Below are 22,768 nucleotides of genomic sequence, written 5' to 3'. Positions count from 1 at the left end.
ATGGCCTGGATTAACTTATCAATAATTATGAAAAGTAGGGGATGTACGTGGAAACAGTGCGTAAAGATGGATGCATTGATAATAAGTCTTTACCTCAGGGGGGTATTCGTAAATTTTCCAAAAAAAATGTTATCCTTTCCCCTTCAATCTGAACAAGCAATCTCCTCGCTCTCTCTCTGTCTCTCTCTCTCTGCGCGTGATTTCTGAAAATCGCCATTAGACTCGGTCTAATCTGTCTCTCTGTTCTGGAGGGGACCTCTTTTCCCGGACTGTCTTTCCAGTCTTTATTAGGGTTTTTCCTTTTTCTTTTTCTTTGGATTAAGTTTTGAACACTTACCCTCCCAAACCTGTCATCTCTCATCTTCATCTCTCTCTCTCTCTCTCTCTCTGTCTGTAACAGAGCAGAACATCATTTCTTTTCTTTGGTTTTGGAGTTTGGATCCATAACTTGATGACGACTTCGGTGAGGAACAACTTCTTACCCCCTTCACTGGTTTCTAATCTTCGAGAGGTTCTAATTAGCAGAAAGGGCGACGAAGAAGAACCCTCCAAGAAGCCCGATGAATCCACTGAAGCTCCTTCTTCATCTTCTTCTTTGGATACGGTGGAGGTCACCGATTGCTCCAAACCCATTGTTCTGGTTACCAATGGGGATGGAATTGAATCTCCCGGTCTTCTCTTCCTTGTTGAGGCTCTCGTCCGGGAAGGACAATGTAGTGTTCACGTCTGTGCTCCTCAATCGTGGGTTCTTTCTCATTCTAATTAAATTTTTTTGAAATTTCTTAACTACTTCTATCTGGGTAATGTTGAGTTCTTTCTTTGATTATGGTTGATCTCTGTGTATTGAGTTCAATTACTCAGTTGTTATTGTTTGGTGTAGGGATAAATCTGTTTCGGGTCACTCGGTCACGCTCCGTGAGACGCTTGCTGTAAGTTCTGCTGAAATTGGCGGGGCCACAGCGTACGAAGTTTCTGGTAAGTGCTACGTTTTCGGTTTTTCCCCATGTCCACCCATACTCGTTTTTTCCTTTCCAATTTAAAATGAAAATTGGGTTTACTGGAATTGTGGGATAGTTTGATTCACCTGAATATTGTTGGGTTTACTGGATTGAGGGGCTTTGGATGTTATGCTTGTAAAATGTAGTTCTAATCTCATTTTCGTTTTGCCATTTTGGTCATCATTTTAATTGTATTTGCCTTTTGAGATTTGATTCTTTGAACAGGAACTCCTGCGGATTGTGTCTCTTTAGCCTTGTCGGGTGCATTGTTTTCTTGGTCAAAGCCAGTGCTGGTATGATTTTCCCCCCCTCTTCATATGACTTAGTGGCTTTGAAATCATCAATTTTATTATATAAAGTTTTGAGTTTGATTTTCAGGTCATCAGCGGAATTAACAGGGGATCAAGCTGTGGTCATCAAATGTAAGTAGCATACTGGTCCTTTTATATTATAAACATATTCTTGGATGCTAGTCTCTTCCTGCCACTGTAATTTGTGTAGTTGGCTTTGCCTTTAGACATTAAAAGAGGTAGATCCATTTAGATCTCCCTGAACCATGTTGTATTTCCAATTTATGAATTTGTTGCTGGACTTGGTTTGATAGTTTTCATGTTTATTCGTTCCCTTCTATCTCTTCTTGCTTTTTTTTGGAAGTTTAATCTACTTGGAACTCCCCTACAGCTTATACTCAGGAGCTGTTGCTGGGGCAAGGGAAGCTTTGCTCTATGGTACAGCATCTCTTTCGATATCATTGAACTGGTTAGTGCATGTTTATTTGTTTTTGGGTACTTTTTTTTTATTTAATTTATTTGTATAAATATGTTATAAGCTGCTTCCTTGTAATCTATTGATAGGAAGACAGATGAAAGCCGTGAAAATGAGTTCAAAGATGCAGTTGATGTGTGCTTACCATTGATACATGCAGCCATAAGAGATATTGAGAAAGGACTATTCCCCAAAAGTTGCTTGCTGAATATAGAGATTCCCATTTCTCCCTTGACAAACAAGGTTTGCATTTTCAACCATAATTTAAAGTTTGTTCAGGGTGCTGAATATCATTTGATACAAGAATTAAAATACCTGCAAGCCATGATGCTAATACAGTTTAAAAAGATATGATCTTTATATTTTTATTCTGCCTTTAATGTAATGGTGATCTTTCTTTGACCAGGTCAGTGATTTCATTTGTAGTCTGTCATTTTGACCAGGTCAGTGCCTTATATTATGCTATGTCAAAATGATGTAGATAAGTCACTTAGAGGGCTTATTTTATTGGAAATAAGCCTTAGGTTGGGTTATGTATGTGTTGGGCCTTTGATCCCATGAGTTTACTTTGTAATCAGCCAATTTGATAAGCCTACAATATGGGTAAAAAGTTGGAAAACGGGATTTACTTCATCAGTTTAGTTAGAGTTCTATTTAGAGGTTTTTTTTTTTTTTTTTTGGGTGAATAGAAGAATGAAATTACTAAGAGAAACAAGAATACATGAGCCCCTTAGAGGTAGCAACAAACAAGCAATCCAAGGCCACAACTAAGAGGAGGCTGGGCCAACAAAAGAAACAGAGGAGAGACCTCAGGATACAACAATGAGCCTGTTCCTTGAGGTGTCAAGACAAGAAGAGGGAGGGGTTGATGGCAATTTAGGTTACCTTATTAGTTAAGGATTGGGTTAGGCCTTTCCTTTTTAGTGTCTATTTTTGAGTCTTCTATATAAATTTGTAAGGGTGTCAGGACAAGAAGAGGGAGGGGCTGACAACAATTTAGGTTACCTTATTAGTTAAGGATTGGGTTAGACCTTTCCTTTTTAGTGTCTATTTTTTAGTCTTCTATATAAATTTGTAAGGGGGGCCAACACTGTGCACGAATTTGTTTAGTGAAATATTGGCTTGAGCCTTTGTGAAAATTCTCAGATAGGATAGGTGAGAGACCTAGGGTGAGATGCCCATTCCCTTCCAACGGTTCCTTGATTCCAAACCCTAGTTTCAGTCAAATCGAGTTCAAGAGTGCTACAGGCTTCTGGGATTTCCTTCAACTGATTGTTAGATCGACTTCTTGAAGATTACTACGTCAAGATCATTGCTGCCAGAGTACATCTCCATCAACCGAGTCAGCAGGAGCAACCCAAACCTCGATCTAGGACAATCTAGGGTTTTCAGAAAACCCTAAGTGCTGCTTGATCTCAGTTTCTCTTGTTCTGATTGGTTTCTTATATTGGGGAAATCAACTTAATTCTTTAAGAGATCATTCAACTTCAACATGTTATTAATTTGTGGATTATACTTTTTGTGGTTATCAAGTTGAGATCTCTTCATTCTCCTTGAACAAATTTGAGATCCCATTGTTCTTTTTCTTGGTTCTCTGGAGGTTTTCTATTTGATCCTGCATGGGATTAGACCTATTATTGTTCTAGTCTTACATTACAAAGCCATAACAAATTTGAGATCCCATTGTTCTCTGGAGGTTTTCTGTTTGATCCTGCCTGGGATTAGACCTATTATGGTTCTAGTCTTACGTTACAAAGCCATAACAAATTTGAGATCCCATTGTTCTCTTTATTGTTCTCAGGAGGTTTTCTATTTGATCCTGCCTGGGATTAGACCTATTATGGTTCTAGTCTTACATTACAAAGCCATAGTTGTCAAGGTGTTGCCTAGGCATCCAGACGCCTTGCTCGCCTTGTTGGTTTCACATTGCATATAGGCCCCCTCCAACACCATGGGTCTCCTAGATGCCATGACAACTGTGATAAAACTCAAAACCCTAACCATCTCAATGTTGTCTCACATTGAAAACTTTAATTTAATGAGCTGTTTGATTGAAAGAAGCCATGAGGGTGTTCTATCTAGATTTGTACATTCTCTATTTTCCAGTTGTGGCCTGTGGGAGTTTTGTTTCTTTATCAATTGTACTAAATGGTTTATTCAATCTCTAATTGGCATGTTGATTTAAGATAGAACAAGGTAGCTGGAACGTATTCTCAGATGATCCCACATAAATCTTTGTTAGGTTCCTGGTATTGGATTATGAGGGACCTATATGTCAGTATTGAGCCAAAAAGTGCTGAAAACCAACTTGTCCAGATATTATTTGTTGAATATGTTGGTTCAATACATTGATTAGCGAAAACAAAATGAAGATATAGAGCTGAGTCAACTTTTGCCAGCTTTGTTTGATTGACATTGCCGAACAGGGGTGGAAAGTTGGTTCGTAGGGGCTACATGTATTCCTCCTCCAAAACAAAAAAGTCTGATTCTTTTATCCTTTTCTGATTTGAAATCACAAGATTTGGATCTTACTTGCAAATTTCATTTGAGTGGTCATTTTGTTAGTGAAAGAAACAGAAATTGTCATTTGGACTGAATATATGGTCGTAACCTTTTAGTGTATGAACATTTGAACGTTTGTACTTGTGTGTGTGCAATTTATCTTTAAATTATGAATTCAATATGTATTTTAAAGATTAGTATGAAGTACAATAGCCATGGTGGGGAGGTGGTTTAAGTGTATGGTAGGGGACTTGGGTTTCAATCTTGTTAAAATCCAAATTGTAAGGCCACTTTTCGACTTGGGATGATAGGAAACAGTTTGTAGTTGAGATTCTTTTTCCCAAATTTTTATCACAAATCATGTTTCTAAATTCAATGTTTTCTGGAAATATTTTAATATAATGGAGATATTGTTGAAATCAAGGTCTTGATGGAAATATTTTGATAATTCTTTGGAAAGTGATAAAATTAGCACCAATATGCAGTAAAGAATAAACTTTCCTAAGAAAGACAACCATCTGTATTGGTTTAATGATAAAAACAAAAAGTTTGTGCAGCACAGTGCACCCTCTTTTGGCACTACATATATTCTTCATATGTTGGCCATATACCCAATAACATTAATCCAGTTATCAAAATAACATGAGATTAATAAGAAGTCAAAACACAACATAGCAAAACAATGCATTCATATACAGGCAACTTGAAGATTCCCCATCTTTACTTCGTTGCACATACAAGATACTTCAACAGAAAGGGAAGAAATTTGTTCTGAATTTAATGTTTCATTTAAATGTTTTGGGAATATGGGTTTTCCCTTTTCTCTTTTTCAAACATTTTCATTGTTAAATGGTCACTAGATCTACCTATCATTGCACAAAAGTGTCAGTAGATGATGCATTTGGACTTTAGACATTGCAGAAACTATGATATAGTGACATATGTACATAAGTGATTAGTTTTTCATGGGTGAAGGGTTGATATTGACTCTTGGTTCCAGGATCCTGATGCAAAATGAATTAAATGAAGTAGTTGAATTCCATCGGAAAGAAATTTTTTCTTGTAAATAAAATAAAAAGGAAGGGGGGGGGGGGGTTTCTACACATGATTTGTTTATCTCCCTTTTCTTATGTATTCTTATTGTCAATTGAAATGTTGAGCATCTTGTATGTTGTTTGTATTGGTTCATGGCCTAAATATTGTGGAATGTCAGGATTTTGATCGAAACATTTACTTATTATTGTTATGTATGGTTAACGGAATCTTTTGGTAAATTTCAACCAAAACATGGAAGAAATCCCTGTGAATGAATCACTTTGCTTGTCTAGCATACACATCTTTATCTTATTTGGTTCCATCAATTCGTATATTGAGGAGCAATAAGGATGCTTCAATTTTCATTAAAGCGTTTGAAATCCATGAAAGATTTCTTGACTCCATAAGAATGGAACTTATTAGAGAGGGAAGGGGTGGGTATAAATTGTCATATTGTAGTTAGATTTTCTGGAGTTTCAGTAAGCAAGGTCAATGGCTTAAGCATTTCTTTGGAGATTCTGTAAGCTTGTGCTTTGTGTGAAGTTGTTCCATGAGCAACAATCTTCTGTCATTTCACCCAATAGAGTGATAGGTACCGGAAATGATGATAATAACAACTAGGTTGCTAGGATGGAACTGATGTTCCAATTGAAGGTAGGGGTATGGTTGGAACACTCCTTCAAAATTTCAGCCAAGATCAATGGTTGGATACTGATATATCAATAGGTCTCAGAATTAGAAGGTTAAATTCAGATTTAGAAACTCACAGAAATAATCAAACCTGACCAATGGATTGGACTCAATTTACCATCGAAGGAAAGGTTCAATGATGGTATTATTCTGACAAAACGTGGGCTGGATTGGTTGGCTGGAACAAGAGTTAGAGCCACTTGAAAATCTCTGCAGGATTCTTCAATAACAGAGAAGCGCAAGGATATCTGATCTTCAAGTCTTCTTCTCAACTGGAACTTGATGGCCAGATCTTCAATGGTCTGAACAGCAAGTCCGACAATACTTCCAGGACTTTGAATTTTACTCAGCAACAGGTTATCCACTGAACAATAAAAGAGAAGATGAATAATAAAACAGAAAATAGAGAAGGGGAAGAAGGCGATAAATGGTTTGAGTCTCTCACTCTCACCCAAGCCTCTCACTGGAACTATGGCTGATAACCAAGTTCTTTTTCATTCACTAATTTGTCCCTGAGCACTAAGTCTCTTACAAGTATATAGAGCAATGTGCTACTTCTAAAAGGAAAGAAAGAAAATAGAAACTTCTTAATAAAAGTTCCACACATATAATGTATCTGTTTACAGTAAACTTCTGAAAATAGAATGAAAACTACCTAACGAACTAGTGTCATTACAATAAAAGAAAATCTACTTTCTAAAACTGTAATTAGAAACTAGATGACAAATAAAATCTGATCTTCCTCCACTTGGTATCTCCAATTGGGGCCCACAAGATCTTCTAGAAATTATCCCCATGCTAGGCAACAACTATTTCTGAAATATCTACCATGCAAGCTGTCCATATGGGCCCACACCACTGTTCATATAAACAGTACCACATGAACAGTAACCTTGAACTGTATCGCTATGTCAAGATGACACAAGAACGGGATGATCCCAAATGTCGAGCTGGTTTTTTCTAGACTCCTTCAGAGATTATTCCTTTTAGGTCTCAACTATTCAGTTCCTCCATGCATTTTGCTCATATGAGGACTTGGATATAATTTGTTAAATCAGATGATGCTGTGGCTGTGGATCACAGTTCTTCCCATAGTTGCTTACTTGAATTCTTGTTATGACATGTAAGATACCTCTGCGGGCTGTGGCTGCTCACTATTTTCATCAACCTTGATACTCACTATTTTCAATATCCCTAGGAAATGTGGTGAGGAAAGACATGCATAGCCTAGGCCTTGTACCTACTATGACTTCGCATAGAGCTGATTGGAGAGCAATGATCCATGTGGCCGACCCCATTTTGTTGGGATAAGGCTATGTTATTGTTGTTGTCTTGATGCTCACTATTTTGAATGTAGCTCCTCCCCCTTGCCCCCCCCCCCCCCCCAACTCCAAAAAAAAAAAAGAAAAAGAAATTCCACATAAGACTTATAGGTGCAGTTCTCTTCTTTCTCGTCTTTTAGAAACTATAATCCCATGATGAATGATTGGAAGCACGAAGGTTTGGAAAGTGGGTTTCATGCATTGATGTGGTTGCAGAATATAGTCTTGTGATCAACTTAACTCAACTCAGCCTCATCCCAACTAAATACAATCATCATGAATCATTTAGATAATTTTGATCCATTCTTTTTTTTTTTTCCTTCTATTTGTTAGAATTTTTCCACTTTCTGTTAGTGTCCTGAATGTAATGATGTGGCATTTTGCTTGGGGCCAGTGATTCTTTGCGACTTCGGTGAAAGTGATGATCATACCAAATTGTATTTGTTTACAATGTGGTGTTCATTCGATGCAATTGGGCTCTGATCTCTCTTAGTTGATTTCAATTATTCTTTTTCATGATTAAACTGTATTTATTTCATACTTGTTTGGCAGGGCTTCAAAGTCACCAGACAGAGCCTATGGAGGTTCATTCCAAGTTGGCAAGCTGTGTCAGCGAACAGACATCCATCTGGTGGGCATTTCATGTCCAATCAACAGAGTCTTGGCATCCAGCTTGCTCAGCTCAGCCGAGATGCATCTGCAGCTGTAAGTGTCTTTCATGGGGTTAAGATTTCAGACATCTGGATCTGAGAGATTACGATCTTCCCCCACTCTCCACCTGCACCCACACCCACACCCGCATCTGCACCTCCCACCCCACAAGCCAAGAAAAAAAAAAAAAAAAAAACTTGTGTGTGGTGCATAAGTCAGCCCTTGAAATGTTCCACTGTCATTGGTCCACAGGGTGCAGCACGACGCATGGGCACACAAAGAAAGAATGTGGAAATTGAATCAGTTGGGGCTGCTGGAAAATCTGATTCCCAACGAGTGAAGAAGTATTTCCGTTTAGAGGTATATTTTACATCTCTACTGAAGGATCGAACAGCCATGTTGGAAGGAGGCGCAATGCAATAGGAAACTGCAGTTCTCTTTCTTACCCATGGCCCTTTCTCTTTTATGTGTTAGTTCATGGGAGTGGTGCTGTTTTCTGTTCTTGCTACTGGTTGTTGTTTCTTAGCATTTTTTTCCCAGTTTATTTTTTTTTTTATGTGCCATTTTTTTAAATCAATAACAATTCTATTAAGTAGCACAGCAACTTAGTGTATATGGTTTAAGATTGGATAAGGATTATTGTTATTTTCATTATTATTATTTTCTTGTAATATAAACTTTTGTAGTCTGCCACAAATTAAACCTATTTGAGTTGTTTGAGTGTTTGTTATTTTTGTAACTGCAGTTTTTAGAGAGTGAGCAAGAAGAAACAGATGATGATCTTGATTTCCGAGCAATTGAAAATGGCTTTGTGAGTTCAAAGTGAATTTGTATAATTTTTATACCTAATCTTCCTGTCATCTGACTGATTTGGATTTCCTGTTGTACAACAGGTTGCGATTACTCCCCTATCTTTATCATCAAATGTTGTATCAGAAACTCAAGCATCTGCTTGTGAATGGATTGCTGCTGTTCTTGCTGGAGACCAATAAGGCTTGTTGGATTGACATGGTTGGTAATTAGGTGTACATTTGGAAGTGGGATTATTTTCTTTTCCTTTTTAAGTTATCAATTTAACTTACAAATTTGTTCTGATTTCTGGTGTCCCTTACTTTGCCTCCCTCCCTCTCTGTTCTTTTTATCTTGCGTGTATCTGAAGCCCATGCTTCGCTGTTTACTTACATGTTGAGTATGATGTAACATCTCCAGTCAGTTGGTCATTTTTTTTTTCTCCCCATGAGAAATGTTTGGTTCAGTTTAAAGCAAGTGTGGTGTTCCTGTTTTAGTCCTGATGAGGTGAGTTGGTTTGTTTGTAGCTATGGATGAATAGTGTAGCTGGTTCTACATTTTTCCCTTCCTCCCCCCTCTCCCTAATATTGGGCTTTGCTCAAAAGTGCAATTTTTGTTGACATTTATGTTGTATTTTATTCAGTTTCTTACTGGAAAGCAAGGAAATATTTTATATCTGTACTTAATTTCCCCTTCTATCTTTTTAATTCCCCATGTTTATTTTATTATTTTTTAAAATTTTTTTTAGGTTGTGGGTCTAAAACAAATATATTTATGGGGAAGTGCAGGGGTCATGCGCATGTGGCAGCCAATGAGAGCACGTACTGGCATCTTGGGAGCGGGATTTTTGAAGGGGCAGACAGTCATTTTGTCCACCCACTATGTCTGAGCGTAACCCCTGCGTTCCTTGATAGAGAACTTTTCTCTATTATAATATTAGCAAATTAGGTTTTTTAGGGTTTACGCCGATTCTAACAAAACTGGGATTAAAATCATTGGAGGTAGATTCAGTTGTTGATTTTGCTTTGTTAAACAATAACGCCAAACTAATGAGTGTATGGGAAGGACAGCTTTGCAATAGGTACACAAAAAACTCACATGATTAGGAAGAAGATAGAAAAGTTACATGTTAATGAAGTTTCTCTTAGCATTTTAAAAATGAGGGAACAAAAGATATTTCTTCATTGGAACTTCAATTTTGGAGGTTTGATTTTAGGGTTCATCTTCCCAAAAGGTTTTAGGGTTTGATTTTCAGTTTCAAATCTTAAACCATTTGGAGAAGATGAGGGTAATTTGATCATTTTATTTTTTAATTTTGGTGGGTTTTTATTAGAAGGGCATTTGGTCATTAGTTACCTGAAACTGTCATCTAACATTCCAAATTAACGGATTGGATTAAAATGTCACATTGTTTTGGAAGCAGGGGGGGAGTTTGCATTTAAAAAAATTGTAGGGGGCATTTGGACAAATGGGCATTTTTAGGGAGGGCATTTGTTAAAAATCCTATTTTTTAAAATACAATTCTGCCCCTCTTAGTGGGCGATGTACCTACCTAATGTACCCTTTCAATTAAAATACCCACAAACCCTTCTTCTTCCTCACACTCAGACGATGACCTTGGAGAATGTCCACTGCAACCTACCGTCTTCTGAGGAAGAGACCTACTGTGGCGACCAAAGTAGCCTGACATCAACCGACGAAGCTCTATAAGGCCCCGACGACCATCTTCCTCAATCCGGCGAGTACAGTAGACACCCCCAACCAAGTGCATGTATCTCCAAAAACCCACCAGTAGAAGAACCAAGCCATCCAATCACCTTCTACCAAAAAAACAAAAAAGCCATCTAATCACCGTACTCAAGTCCACTTTCCTCAACGGTGCTCAACGGTGCTCACCCACTTAAGGGAGAGGGTGATTTCCAGCTCTAAAGTTGTATGTAACTCCACGGGCAGAAGGTGCATAAAATTTATTAAGCTATAGGATGATGGTATGGATGATACATGGTATTCCTCAGTTCAGTTTATTTCTTGCCTTCTTATGAGAAATAGATGAAGGCTGAAGATTGAAGGCTTCATTTTGCATCTGATTCTGTTCTCAAAACCATAAGCACATTTCTTGTTTTTCAGAGAAATGATGTCATTATGTTTCCTTTCATGGGGACATCATTTCTAAAGCTTTTCAGGTGAAACTTTCTCACTTCCCTCTGGAAATATTTATGGAGTAGAAAGGAGGGAGACGATGAAAACATTCACAACAACTAAGGATTCCCTGTGAGATCAAGAGCAGCCACTCCAAAACTCCATGGGGTTTAGATTTAAGTGTTTTTTTTTTTTCCTCCTTTTTTCCTTCTGTGTTTGTGATGCAGAGAGTTGGAGGAAAATAAAGATAGGATTTTTTCATTAATTCGCCCAAAATAAAAAGTTGATTTTTCCAGCCAAATTATAATCTATGCTCTAAGTTTTCCCCCTTGGATCCACTAATTTATTATTTTTTTTGGGGGGGGGTTGGGGGGAGGAGGGATTTTTTCTTTAAATTTGTAGGGACTACTATGAGTTGTGTCTTTGCTGAACGATGCATTTTTGTTCCAATGTTCTTCGAAAACATCTTTAGGGGAGAAACGAGCGAGCATTTCTATTCTCTCATGCGATGAACATCATTGTGAGGCCTAAAGAAGACATACTGCTCATTATTGGCCTCCACACTGTTGCAGATGTCTCCTGCTGTGAATGCCATGAGGTACTGGGTTGGAAGTATGAGCGAGCTTATGAAGAAACACAGAAATGATGTCATTATGTTTTAGTGTAAAGGGTATTTTGGTCAAAGGAATTTCAAAGGTTAACACCATTTAAAAATGGGTAACAGTTGATATTATGGTAGTTAGTGGGTGTGATTTAAAATATAGGCAAACGTTAGGGGGTGGCGCTGATAATTTCCCTTCCAAAAATTAAGACTAATAGAATCCAATGTCCTACAAGTATTAAGAGAAAACAGAAAACAAGACATAAGATAAGTAGGAATGGAGGCAAAAACAGATTGAATAAGAATCCATCTTCTTGCAAAAGAAAGAGAATTAGATTTCCAAGAAGATAATCTATTCTTAACTCTATTCACAATAAACTCCAAATCCTTAGATTTGGATCTAGAATGAAGCAGTTTGGAACCCAGATAACGAGAATCCAGGGACATTTCTTTTATACCAATCAGAGAAGAAAGTCTCTTGCAGTCAGTCAGTATGGGAAACATTCCTATTAAAACACAATTCACTTTTACCAAAATTAATTTCATGACCAGACAAATCCAGGAAAAAAAGAGTCATGAATAGACTTACTAGTAAGAAAGTCTTCATCACATGCACGACAAAAAATAAAAATATTGTCATAAAAAGAAGATGAGAGATTTCAGGGGCATTTCTAGATTCCTTAATTCCTTGAACATTCCCATGTCTCGATAGATAAGAAGAAGGTGGGAAAGCACTTCAATGGCTATAATAAATAAACATGGACTACGAGGTAAAATTAAGAGATAAGATTGAAAACCATGTTACACCAGTCCTAAGGAAAACCAAGGAAACTAAACAAGGATGTAATCCAAATTAAGTACCTTGGTGGGCCAGGTTTTAGGAGTTTACAATTTTTTTTCTCTCAACCTCAGGCTTTATATATAGGCTCGGATCCTTATGGCTAGTGATGTTCCCACCTGTTCATTGTTTGATCAATTAATCTACTTTAGATAGGAAAGGTTCATATTTTATCTAAGGTCTTTCTGTTACTTAAACAGTTGGTTTGTCGTGGAGTTTTTGGCGGCAATCCATTTCTATTGCATAGTTCCCGGCCCCCATATTGTAAAGGCTATTATTAATGAAATTTTCTTCTTAAAAATGGATTTGGGTATGGAAACTCAATTCGGTATAACAATATGTATTCTTTTACATATTGTTATTTTTTTCTTAATGTTTCTTTGCTTTGCATAAAAAAAATTGGCATTCATGTGTTATGTACAATAGTCCCACATCGATCCCATAAGGGATTGGATGTGGACATATATAATATTGGGTTCTCTCCCCTTGTATACCGGTTTATGAGGGTGAGTTCTTTCAATCGTATCATCATGTATCCACCCAAACCCAAAGTAAAGAATTGGAAAATCTTTTTAGTCTTCTATTGGTTTTGGAAGAGAATGAAATGAGGTTTATATGAGGTTGGAATTTTTAAAATATTGATGTGGGACTTTTCGGCTATGAAAGAAAAGCTCATTGGGTGTATATGTGTTAGTGGTTGTTATTATCACATGTTATGCTTAGAAGAGATTGTACGGTGCACTTGCACACGAGGACGGCGATTGTCCGAGCACGTGCGCAAGGCGTAATGTGACGCTTTGATGGCACACTTTGCACTTCGCATGTCGCCTTAATCTTTTCAAGATCGACGGTGTCTGATCAAAGGGTGCTTAGGTTTGATCCAACCGTTGGATCGGTGGCTGATCAAAGGGGGGGGGTGCAACCCTTAGTTCAACGTTGAGCCCAATGGTTGCAGCCCACACGTACAACCATGAGAGCCCAGCCCAATAGACATGACCTGTCAGGGGTCAAGCCATATGAGCCAATGGGTGTGACCCATCCGAACAGGCCCTGTGGGCCTATAAATGGGCCACGAATTCTCTCAGTCCAGACATTAAAAAAAAAAAATCTCTGATAGCTTCAATGGTTACTGCCTTTGCAACCAGTAACAGACCAGCTTGATTTATCTTGGGAGGCAGGTTTGCTGCAACCCTTTGCAGGAATAAAAGGGTGCAAATACTGTCTTAAGGACAGAACGACTCAGACCATCTTTTTGTCCTCTTCCTTTTTTATCCCAGTTTTTTAACATATGATATATGTGAAAGATAAGGGTACAGTTACATGAAAGAAATACTAACTATATTCTCATCTCCGGGGAGTTCAGAGTTTATTTTCATACACCCATGTACACGCCAAGTTGGGTTGTGGCATGGCAAGGTGCTAATACTCCAAGTTGGGTTTTATTAGAAACGTTACGACATGTATTACTCTATTTGACGTTTAATGAGTTTTTATTGACATTGGGTAGGATGAGTGTCGTCTGATGCATCGCCGACGTTGGTGATTTTATGTTGCATGTCGTTCAGGATGTATTGGATGTCGACAACGGCTCTTTTTCTCTATCTCTAAGAGGCACACCTTTTGGGCCCCTTTTGAACAGATGTTTCCATGGGGTGTCTCTCCTCCATATATAAGGGACATCCTTGACATTTAAAAGAGGTATTCTAAGTGTTTTTCAATTCATTTTCTTTCACTCACATAATTTCTCATATTCACTCTTCTTGTTTTGACTCTTGGCTTATTGTTTTTGGAGAAATATTCTACATTTTATTCTTCTTGTTGATTAAGCATAACCTGAGTGTGTCCCAACGTGACCCAGTGAGTGCAACAACTATTGGAAGGTTTTACAAGGTTGTACCATTTTACAGGTTGATTTTCATAATGTGAATTGCATCGTAGGGTGCATCTACATCCTTAAGGAGAGTGACTGATGGCACGAGCCGCACAACTTAGTCCCACTATTTCTGGTTATAGTAGACAAACCATGGGAGAGGATGGATGAGGTGGCTAAATAGGTGGGATTGTTTGAACCCACACCAGCTCAGTTCTCGCATAAAACATAGCCCTATCCATTAAAATGTTTTTCCTACGCTTGAGTGTGTAGTGTCTTTCGGATTTCAGTTGAAGCTCTCTGAATCTCATAGTCAAAGAGGAATGGTCCATATCTGTTTTTTTTTTTTAAATTTTATCATAGAAGGTGTATAAACGTCTCCACCAAGCGAATTTGTTTAAAGAGTCGAAAGAATATCAATAGCAGATTGGACAAGGAAACTTGGTGGCTCAACCCATGAAACCTTCGACAGATGAACAAGAGAAGCCCTCTTTGCTAAGACATGGGCTGCACATGTCAAAGAACGAAACGAAACAAAAAACAAACAAACTCAAAGCTATTACAGAAAAAAAAGAATGTCATCAACTAAATGTTAGTTGCTCAATCCGGATTAGTTGCACATCTATTTATTGAGAGAAAGATCACTGGAATATTTACCTGCCTTTCTCAAAGTATCATCACATGTGATATGGATCCAACAATCTTTTCTTTGTATCACCCAATATTGGGTTACCTTGTTTACTCTCAATTGTATGCCATGTATATATATCCCTTTTGGGACTATGAATAAAATTAAGGATCATTATTCCCTCTAACATGGTATCTAGAGCCAGACAAGCTCCATTGAGCTATCATTGATTTTTTTTTTTTTTTTTTTTCTTCTCATGGCCGAAGGACATAGCGTTGTTGCCGATGGCAGCTCTCTTGATGCAACCAACGAATCAACCACCCCGCTTCCCCTTTCACCATTTATCTCTCCTCCCTCTTTGAACCATGCTCACCATTACATCTCTCTAAAACTCACATCTAAAAACTTTATACTTTGGCAAACACAAGTGGAACCGTTCCTTGATGGACAAAATTTGTTTGGCCATATTGATGGCTCCACCCCATGTCCCACCGATCCTACTGAGGCTGCGGCTTGGCGACGTCAAGACTCTCTTATCCGCAGTATGCTTGTTTCCTCCCTTTCTGAAGAAGTCTTTCCACTGGTTGTTGGTAAACGAACCAATCGTGATATCTGGCTCACTCTGACAACTGCATTCTCCACTCCCTCTAAGAGTCGATTGATGTCCTTAAACATGGCATTGACTGACCTTGAACAAAAGCCAGATGAGTCTGTGTCCCTCTTCTTGCTGCGAGCCAAGTCCATTGCTGATGAACTATCTGTTGCAGGTCATCCCTTGCGTCCTGGAGCGTTCAACTTGCACATCTATCGGGGACTTAAGCCTGAGTTTAAAACCATGGTGTCTTCTCTTCTTACTAGGACAGATCCGATGGGCTATGATGACTTGCACGCGATGCTACTGAGCCACGAATTCCTCTATGGTTCCTCTCTAAAGAAACTTGCAATCGCAGATGCCGCTGTCCCTGCTACTCCAATAACTGCAAATAATGTTCAACGCTCTTCTTCCTCCAGCCCCTCTGGCTCCTCCCCACCAAACCATGGTAGTCGAGGAGGCCGGTGGGGTCGAGGAGGCCGAGGTGGTGGTCGTGGCTATGGATCCCCTGTAGGCTATGGCAGATTTTGGTGCTCCATATGCAGGCGCACCAATCACTCTACTGATAGGTGTTTTTACCGCCCCCAAGTTGGTTTCCCTAACACTTCTCCCTACCCATATCCCACCAACTCCCCACCATCCGCCCACCACACATACCCCAACCTAACCACCCACTTCCCCTCTTATCCTCATCCGAATCCGCCACTTTTACCCACTCCCCATCCATCCACTGCATTACCTTGGTACCCTGACACTGGTCCATCTCACCATGTAACTCTGGATCTTCAGTCCCTCTCCCAGTATGATGAGTACACTGGGCCAGATCAATTGCACATTGGTAATGGTAAGGGATTACAAATTTCACATATTGGTTCATCTTCCCTTCCCTCTTTGTCATGTCGTTCCTTTTATTTACATAATATTTTGCATGTCCCTTCCCTCTCAAAGTCTCTTTTGTCTGTACAAAATTTTTCCAAAGATAACAATGTTTTCTTTGAGTTTCACCCCTCCCATTTTCTTGTGAAGGATCAGGTAACCAAGGCAACACTGCTTTCAGGACCGAGTAAAGATGGCCTATATGAGTTGTATTCCTCTCCTTCCCTGTCTGCGCATTCTATTGTTCGTAGTTCCTTTGATATCTGGCATCATTGCCTTGGACATCCGAATGAACGTCTTCTTAAAAATATGATTCAATTAAATAATTTACCATCTACCAATTTTCGTTTAAGTTCTTTGTGTAAGGCTTGTCAACTTAGCAAGGCCAGTCGACTTTCACTTTCCACTTCTAGTAGTACAAGTACGTTTCCCTTGGATCTCATTTATACTGATGTTTGGGGGTCTTCACCCACTCCCTCTATTTCTCATCGCTGGTATTATGTGATATTTGTGGACGACAATACAAAATTCATATGGTTTTACCCGCTAGTCCGCAAATCTGATGTCTTTGTGATTTTTCCACAATTTCAAGCATTAGTGGAAAGATTATTTGGTAGAAAAATCAAAGCCCTGCAATCTGACTGGGGTGGCGAATTTCGGTCTCTACCTATCTATTTTTCAAAACTTGGCATTACACATCGGCTTTCTACACCACACACCCATGAGCAGCAAGGTGTTGTTGAGAGACGACACCGACATATTGTTGAGACGGGTCTCTCCCTTCTTGCTCATGGGTCTGTGCCACAGAAATACTGGCACTTTGCCTTTGAAACTGCCGTGTTTTTAATTAACAGAATGCCCTCTTCTGTGTCCCTTTGCATTTCTCCTTTTCAACTGGTTTTTCACAAAACCACGGACTATAGTTTCCTAAAAGTCTTTGGCTGCCTGTGCTACCCCTATCTATGGCCATTCAATCGCCACAAAATGGATTATCGGTCCTCTGCCTGTGTTTTTCTTGGTTACAGTCCTTCACATATGGGCTATCACTGTCTTGATTTACAGACTCACAAGTTGATCATTGCACGTCATGTTCGATTTGATGAGACCTCTTTTCCTTTCTCGGTTGTCTTACCATCACCCGCCACTTCTCCACCACTGAGAAAATCCATTCCTTCGGCGTCATCCTCTCTTACCCCACCATGTGCTCCATTACCATTACCTGTGCAATCGGCTCCTATGGGTACTCCCCTAGAGCCCTCCCCTGCACCCTCATCTACTTCCTCACCCGTGCGCCATGATCATCCCATCCAAACCCCACTGGGTTCATCTGTTACCAGCCTAGACGCATCCCCACTATCACCTCCCTTGAGAACCCATCCCATCCTTGACCTCTATCAGCCGCACATCGCACCAGCTGCACCTCCACCACCCCAAGTCCAGCCCAACCAAACCCATTGCCACAACCAAACCCACCTGCCCCATCGGTGCACCCGATGCGGTTTCGATCCCACCGCAACCAGCCCCAAGCACTTACTTCTACTGCAGTTATTACTGAACCATCTTATTTTTCGCAGGCTAATAAGATCCTTGAGTGGCGTACCGCGATGGCAGAAGAGTTTAATGCATTACTTCAAAATGGTACATGGTCTCTCATACCGCGCACCGGTGCAATAAATCTCATTGGAAATAAATGGGTCTATCGAATCAAAAGGAAGGCTAATGGTTCCCTTGAGCGCTATAAAGTACGTCTTGTGGCAAAAAGGTTCCACCAACAACATGGGTTGGATTACAGTGAGACTTTCAGTCCTGTTGTCAAACCGACAACCATCTGATGTGTTTTATCGATTGCAGTTTCCTAGGGCTGGCCAATAAGACAATTGGACTTTCAGAATGCTTTTCTTCATGGCTCGTAGGATGAAGAAGTGTACATGTCTCAGCCCTAGGGCTTTATTGATTCATCATTCCCAAATTATGTGTGCAAACTCCATAAATCTCTATATGGTCTCAAACAAGCACCACGTGCTTGGTTTCATCGACTTTCTGAATTTTTTATTAGTTTGGGCTTTATTGGATCTAAGACTGACACGTCTCTCTTTATTCGTCGCTTCGGGGCTCATGTTTGCTACATTTTAATTTATGTGGATGACATAATTGTCACAGGCATCGATTCATCCATGATTTACACCTTACTTCAGTGGCTTTCCAGTGAATTTTCCATCAAAGATCTTGGAGATCTACATTTCTTCCTAGGCATTGAGGTAAAACACCATCTAAAGGGCATTCTATTGTCCCAGTCATGCTATATTTCAGATCTGCTTCAGCGTACAGGAATGGTAGACTGCAAGCCCGTCAAGACCCCCATGGCTTCCACTACAAAGTTCTCTGATTCAAGGGGTGCACCACTGTCCGATCCCACCAAGTATCGTTCAGTGGTGGGTGCCTTGCAGTACGTTACACTAACACGTCCGGACGTGTCTTTTGCAGTTAATCGGGCCTGCTAGTTCATGCATTCACCAATGGAAGAACATTGTCAATTAGTTAAGAGGATTATTCGATATCTGAAGAGCACGCACTCAGCCTGATTACTTCTTGAGTGGTCCCCATCCCACTCTCTCCAAGCCTTCACAGATGTAGATTGGGCTGGAGATGGGTCTGATCGCAAGTCTACTGGGGGTTTCGCAATTTTTCTTGGCCCAAACCTTATCTCCTAGGTCTCTCGAAAGCAGCGTACTGTGTGGCCTGTTCTTCAACAGAGGCAGAGTATAAAGCCCTTGCTGATGCATCAACCAAACTTGTTTGGCTGGAATCACTACTACTTGAGCTCGGCCATCCAATCTCTGGCCCACCGATTCTATGGTGTGACAATCTAAGAGCGACGTATCTCTCCGCCAACTCTGTATTCCATACCCGTACCAAACATGTGGAGGTGGATTTCCACTTTGTTCGAGATCGAGTGGCCAAGAAACAATTACAAGTCCAGTTCATCTCATCACAAGATCAACTGGTGAACACCTTAACAAAACCGTTGGCACATTCCAGATTTGAATCGCTAAGGGACAAGCTGAAGATTCGGTTACCCAACTCTCCACCTTGAGGGGGTGTATTGAGAGGAAGATCACTGGAATATTTACCTGCCTTTCTCGGATTATCATCACATGTGATATGGATCCAGCTATCTTTAGTAACACAATTGGAAGGTTATCATATGCGGATTCTACTCATTCTATTTCAGTCATCTAATATTGGTTTCCCATTCTTTGTATCACCCAATATTGGGTTACCTTGTTTACACTCAATCTTATGCCATGTATATATATCCCTTTTGGGACTATGAATAAAATTAAGGATCATTATTCCCTCTAACACTATTCAAGCGTGCAATGAGCCCAAGAGAATAAGAGCAACATTGAATCTTGCGAAGGAGAGACTTTAAGCCAAAAGAGTGTCATTCCTATATGCTTCAGCTTCCATCAGTAGCAGAAAAGCTACACCGTGCTTTGCACTTTGCTGCTATAGAAACCCGATAAGAATCATGTATTATAGCACCCCTGCCACCACAACGTACTACTATTAGAAATCGATGCTCCATCAAAATGAATAATAAAATGATCATGATGTAAAAGAGGATGAATGGAGGAAAGTATAAGAGGATCAGTTTGATATTCATACAGATTCCTGTAGATACCCATTCTCCCTTCCTCTATTAAATGTTCCATATCTATCAATGCTTTTGAGTCCATCATCCATCACGCGGTGAAGTTGAAACCTACCGACCTGTTCAATATTGTTGAAGATCCAAAAAAAACAAACCCAAACTTTAAAAACATATGCTTTCAATTTATTTAAGATTAGGTGAGATGGAGGATATGGAAAAAGTAAAAGTTGGAAATAAAAGTCATGACACGGTCTTCTTTGGAAGTTCAAACAAATCGAAAACTGAGGGAGAGGAATCAAAGTATGAAATAAAGATAAAGTTTTCTTTGACCACTGGTGAAAGAGAATCTCTTCAGCCATGGGTCAGACTCTTTGATTCGATTAAGGAAGGATATTTTGGACCTTCTTCAATAGGGCAAGAGTTTATGTTGAAACTTGCTATTCTAGGAGTCCAACCAAGCGTCAAATCACCATGGATGACCGGGTGGTAAAAACTATCGTCGAAAAACAACTTTCCAAACATCATTATAATAGAAGTTTTTGTTTCTTCAAACAAATGTTTCAAAGATACACGTCCTTAGAAGAAGAATATGACACCTTTATCCCCTTTTTTTAAAGAGGAGAGAGAGAGACACATGGGAGTGCTGGCGTAGACCACACTCCTAGACAGAAAACTATATCCCATATAAAAAAAGAAACTAATGAAATTCGATCAGAACCTCAGTTAGAGTTTTAAATAAGAGGAGATTGAAATTATGGTCTTGAAATGGATGGAAAAGCTAGATACAAATAGCTTTTATAGATCCTAATATTTAATTAACTTCATAATGTTAAAGATGCAACTATTTATTATCGAATTCAAACTTTTGATAATATTTTTCAATATTTTAAACTAAATCAAATCGAATTTTAATATCTATATTGGTCTAAGCATAGCTAAGATGGACTAAATGTATAGTCCAAAAAATGATACACGACCTTTTAGATCTTTGAGCCGAGTTTGGGTTAAGAGAAACCTAGTAGATTTACAAATCAAACAGAATGCAATAATGGCTTACCATCCACCACATAAATTCTAGAAAGATTTTGATTTTTTCAATTTCTTCCAATATCTCATATCTTATATTAGAATCTCTCATTGCTTCTTTAAAAGATTAAATGGTAAGGAAGTCCATGAACATCATGTATTTGACTATCTTCAGATAAACCATAAGGTTGAGATTGTAATTTATTTGGGTTACTAAAACCACGCCTATTTGCTATAAGTAAGAAATTCTGAAAATAATGATTTGGATTGAACCTATATGAATATATAAAATGCAATTCAAACTGATTTAATGTTAAATGAATCATGCATTCCAACTTATAATACACACAATGCATGGTGAGACTGTTAGTTATTGATAAAGCATCTCTCTCTACACACACATAAAGTAAGTGATTTTTCATATAATTCTCGTGTAATGTCCCTTTATAGAAATTGCTATAAGGAAGTAAAAAGTTTTCGTTAAGGTGTTGCTTGTTTAGAGGGGAAGGTGGGGTGGGATTGTTGGGAAGATGAGATCCACATGTTGAAGGGGTTTTGTTGGATGGAAATGATAAGGTAAAGTTAATTTTCTTGTGAATAGTAACTCATGTGACTTCGAATAACCTAGGGGTGGGATTTTCAAGTGTCACATCAATACAGACGAAGTATTTACTGATGTTCCCTAAGTTTATGTAAGTTCACCTTCCCAAGATAACCAAACAAGGTTAGGGTGAGATTTTAAAATGCCACATCAGCATTTTCTCACCTCAATTCTTCTACCGCACCTAAGTCCCTTCTGAACAAACGAAGGCCAATAGTGTGTAAAAGTATTCTGATATCTTCAACATGGCATCTCTATGGAAGCCAAATTTTGTAGGCACATTGTCCACTTCCTTATCTATATATCCATATGTGGAGCCATAAACTCCATGAATTGTTTTTTTTTTGGTAGAAAAACTCCATGAATTGATTGAGAATTCAGCTTTAGCGACTTTGGTTTAATCTTTTAAGATACAATAACGATGGGCTCAATTTTCATCAAAAAAAATAATAATAATAATGATGGGCTCAAATCATAATTAACATGGGGTTAATCCAAGAGGACTTCCAATTATCCAATGGGTTAATTTTTTTTACCAGAAGAAGTCTTCACCTCAGAAAAGGTGAATTGCTTTTCGTGATGGGTTATGTGAGATTTTTTGTTGTTTTTCAAAATTTAAGGATACTTAGTATGGTTGTGTTTGACATGCATTCCAGGTCAATTTCGCATTCTTGTATGATAAAAATAATTGTTTTTATCGTCTGAGAGTGCGAAATCAACTTGAAATGCATTCCAAGAATGCATACCAAACACAACCTATATCAAGTAGTACTAACACCAAAAAGGATTGGGGGAAAATGCGGGTTGCCAAGTTAGCAACACGTCCCACTTGACATCTACCATGTACTTTACTTGGCCTTCAAATTTGATGCACGAGTAGGCCTACCAATCTACCATTACCTGTCTACGCATAAAATTTCAGCACAGTTTTAAGTTTTTTTTTCAAGAGAAAAAGGTCAAAATATGCTTAAGAGGTTAAAGATAAGATCCAAAAATTATGGGACATTAAAAAACCATAGGAATTAAACACTAGCAGGGCATATAATTGAATTTGAACACAGAAAATTGGCATTTTTCTAATCCATGAGGGACCTTACCAGTTCATACAGTTGGAAGATGCCACACCATTAGCCATGAGGGCAAAATGGGTAGGGAAATGTTGTGTCCATGTTGCCACATGATTTCCAAAA

At 38.8% G+C, this 22,768-nt stretch overlaps 1 protein-coding gene and 1 long non-coding RNA gene across 2 annotated transcripts in view; one reads left to right on the top strand and one right to left on the bottom strand.

Annotated features, from left to right (window-relative positions):
* The first annotated feature begins 261 nt into the window (after nucleotides 1-261).
* On the top strand, nucleotides 262-9,475 carry LOC122669066 (5'-nucleotidase SurE-like). Its single transcript, XM_043865702.1, has 10 exons — nucleotides 262-741; nucleotides 881-975; nucleotides 1,224-1,291; nucleotides 1,377-1,420; nucleotides 1,680-1,757; nucleotides 1,853-2,006; nucleotides 7,865-8,017; nucleotides 8,216-8,323; nucleotides 8,709-8,774; nucleotides 8,857-9,475. Exons 1-10 carry the CDS (start codon nucleotides 452-454, stop codon nucleotides 8,953-8,955), a joined length of 1,155 nt encoding a protein of 384 aa, XP_043721637.1. The 5' UTR covers nucleotides 262-451; the 3' UTR covers nucleotides 8,956-9,475.
* The window catches only part of LOC122669067, a 38,399-nt gene continuing 22,466 nt past the window's right edge, over nucleotides 6,836-22,768 (bottom strand). The window contains exons 3-4 of the long non-coding RNA XR_006333961.1: nucleotides 19,587-19,593; nucleotides 6,836-6,848 (exon numbers count right to left, since the gene is read on the bottom strand). This is a non-coding gene — a long non-coding RNA (uncharacterized LOC122669067). The remainder of the gene's footprint in view (nucleotides 6,849-19,586; nucleotides 19,594-22,768) is intronic.

This window comes from Telopea speciosissima, chromosome 7, assembly GCF_018873765.1.
Source record: "Telopea speciosissima isolate NSW1024214 ecotype Mountain lineage chromosome 7, Tspe_v1, whole genome shotgun sequence".
NCBI classification, from domain to species: Eukaryota; Viridiplantae; Streptophyta; class Magnoliopsida; order Proteales; family Proteaceae; genus Telopea; species Telopea speciosissima.
Note: the sequence above shows the minus strand (reverse complement) of the source record. Positions and strands in the feature narration are given on the sequence as shown.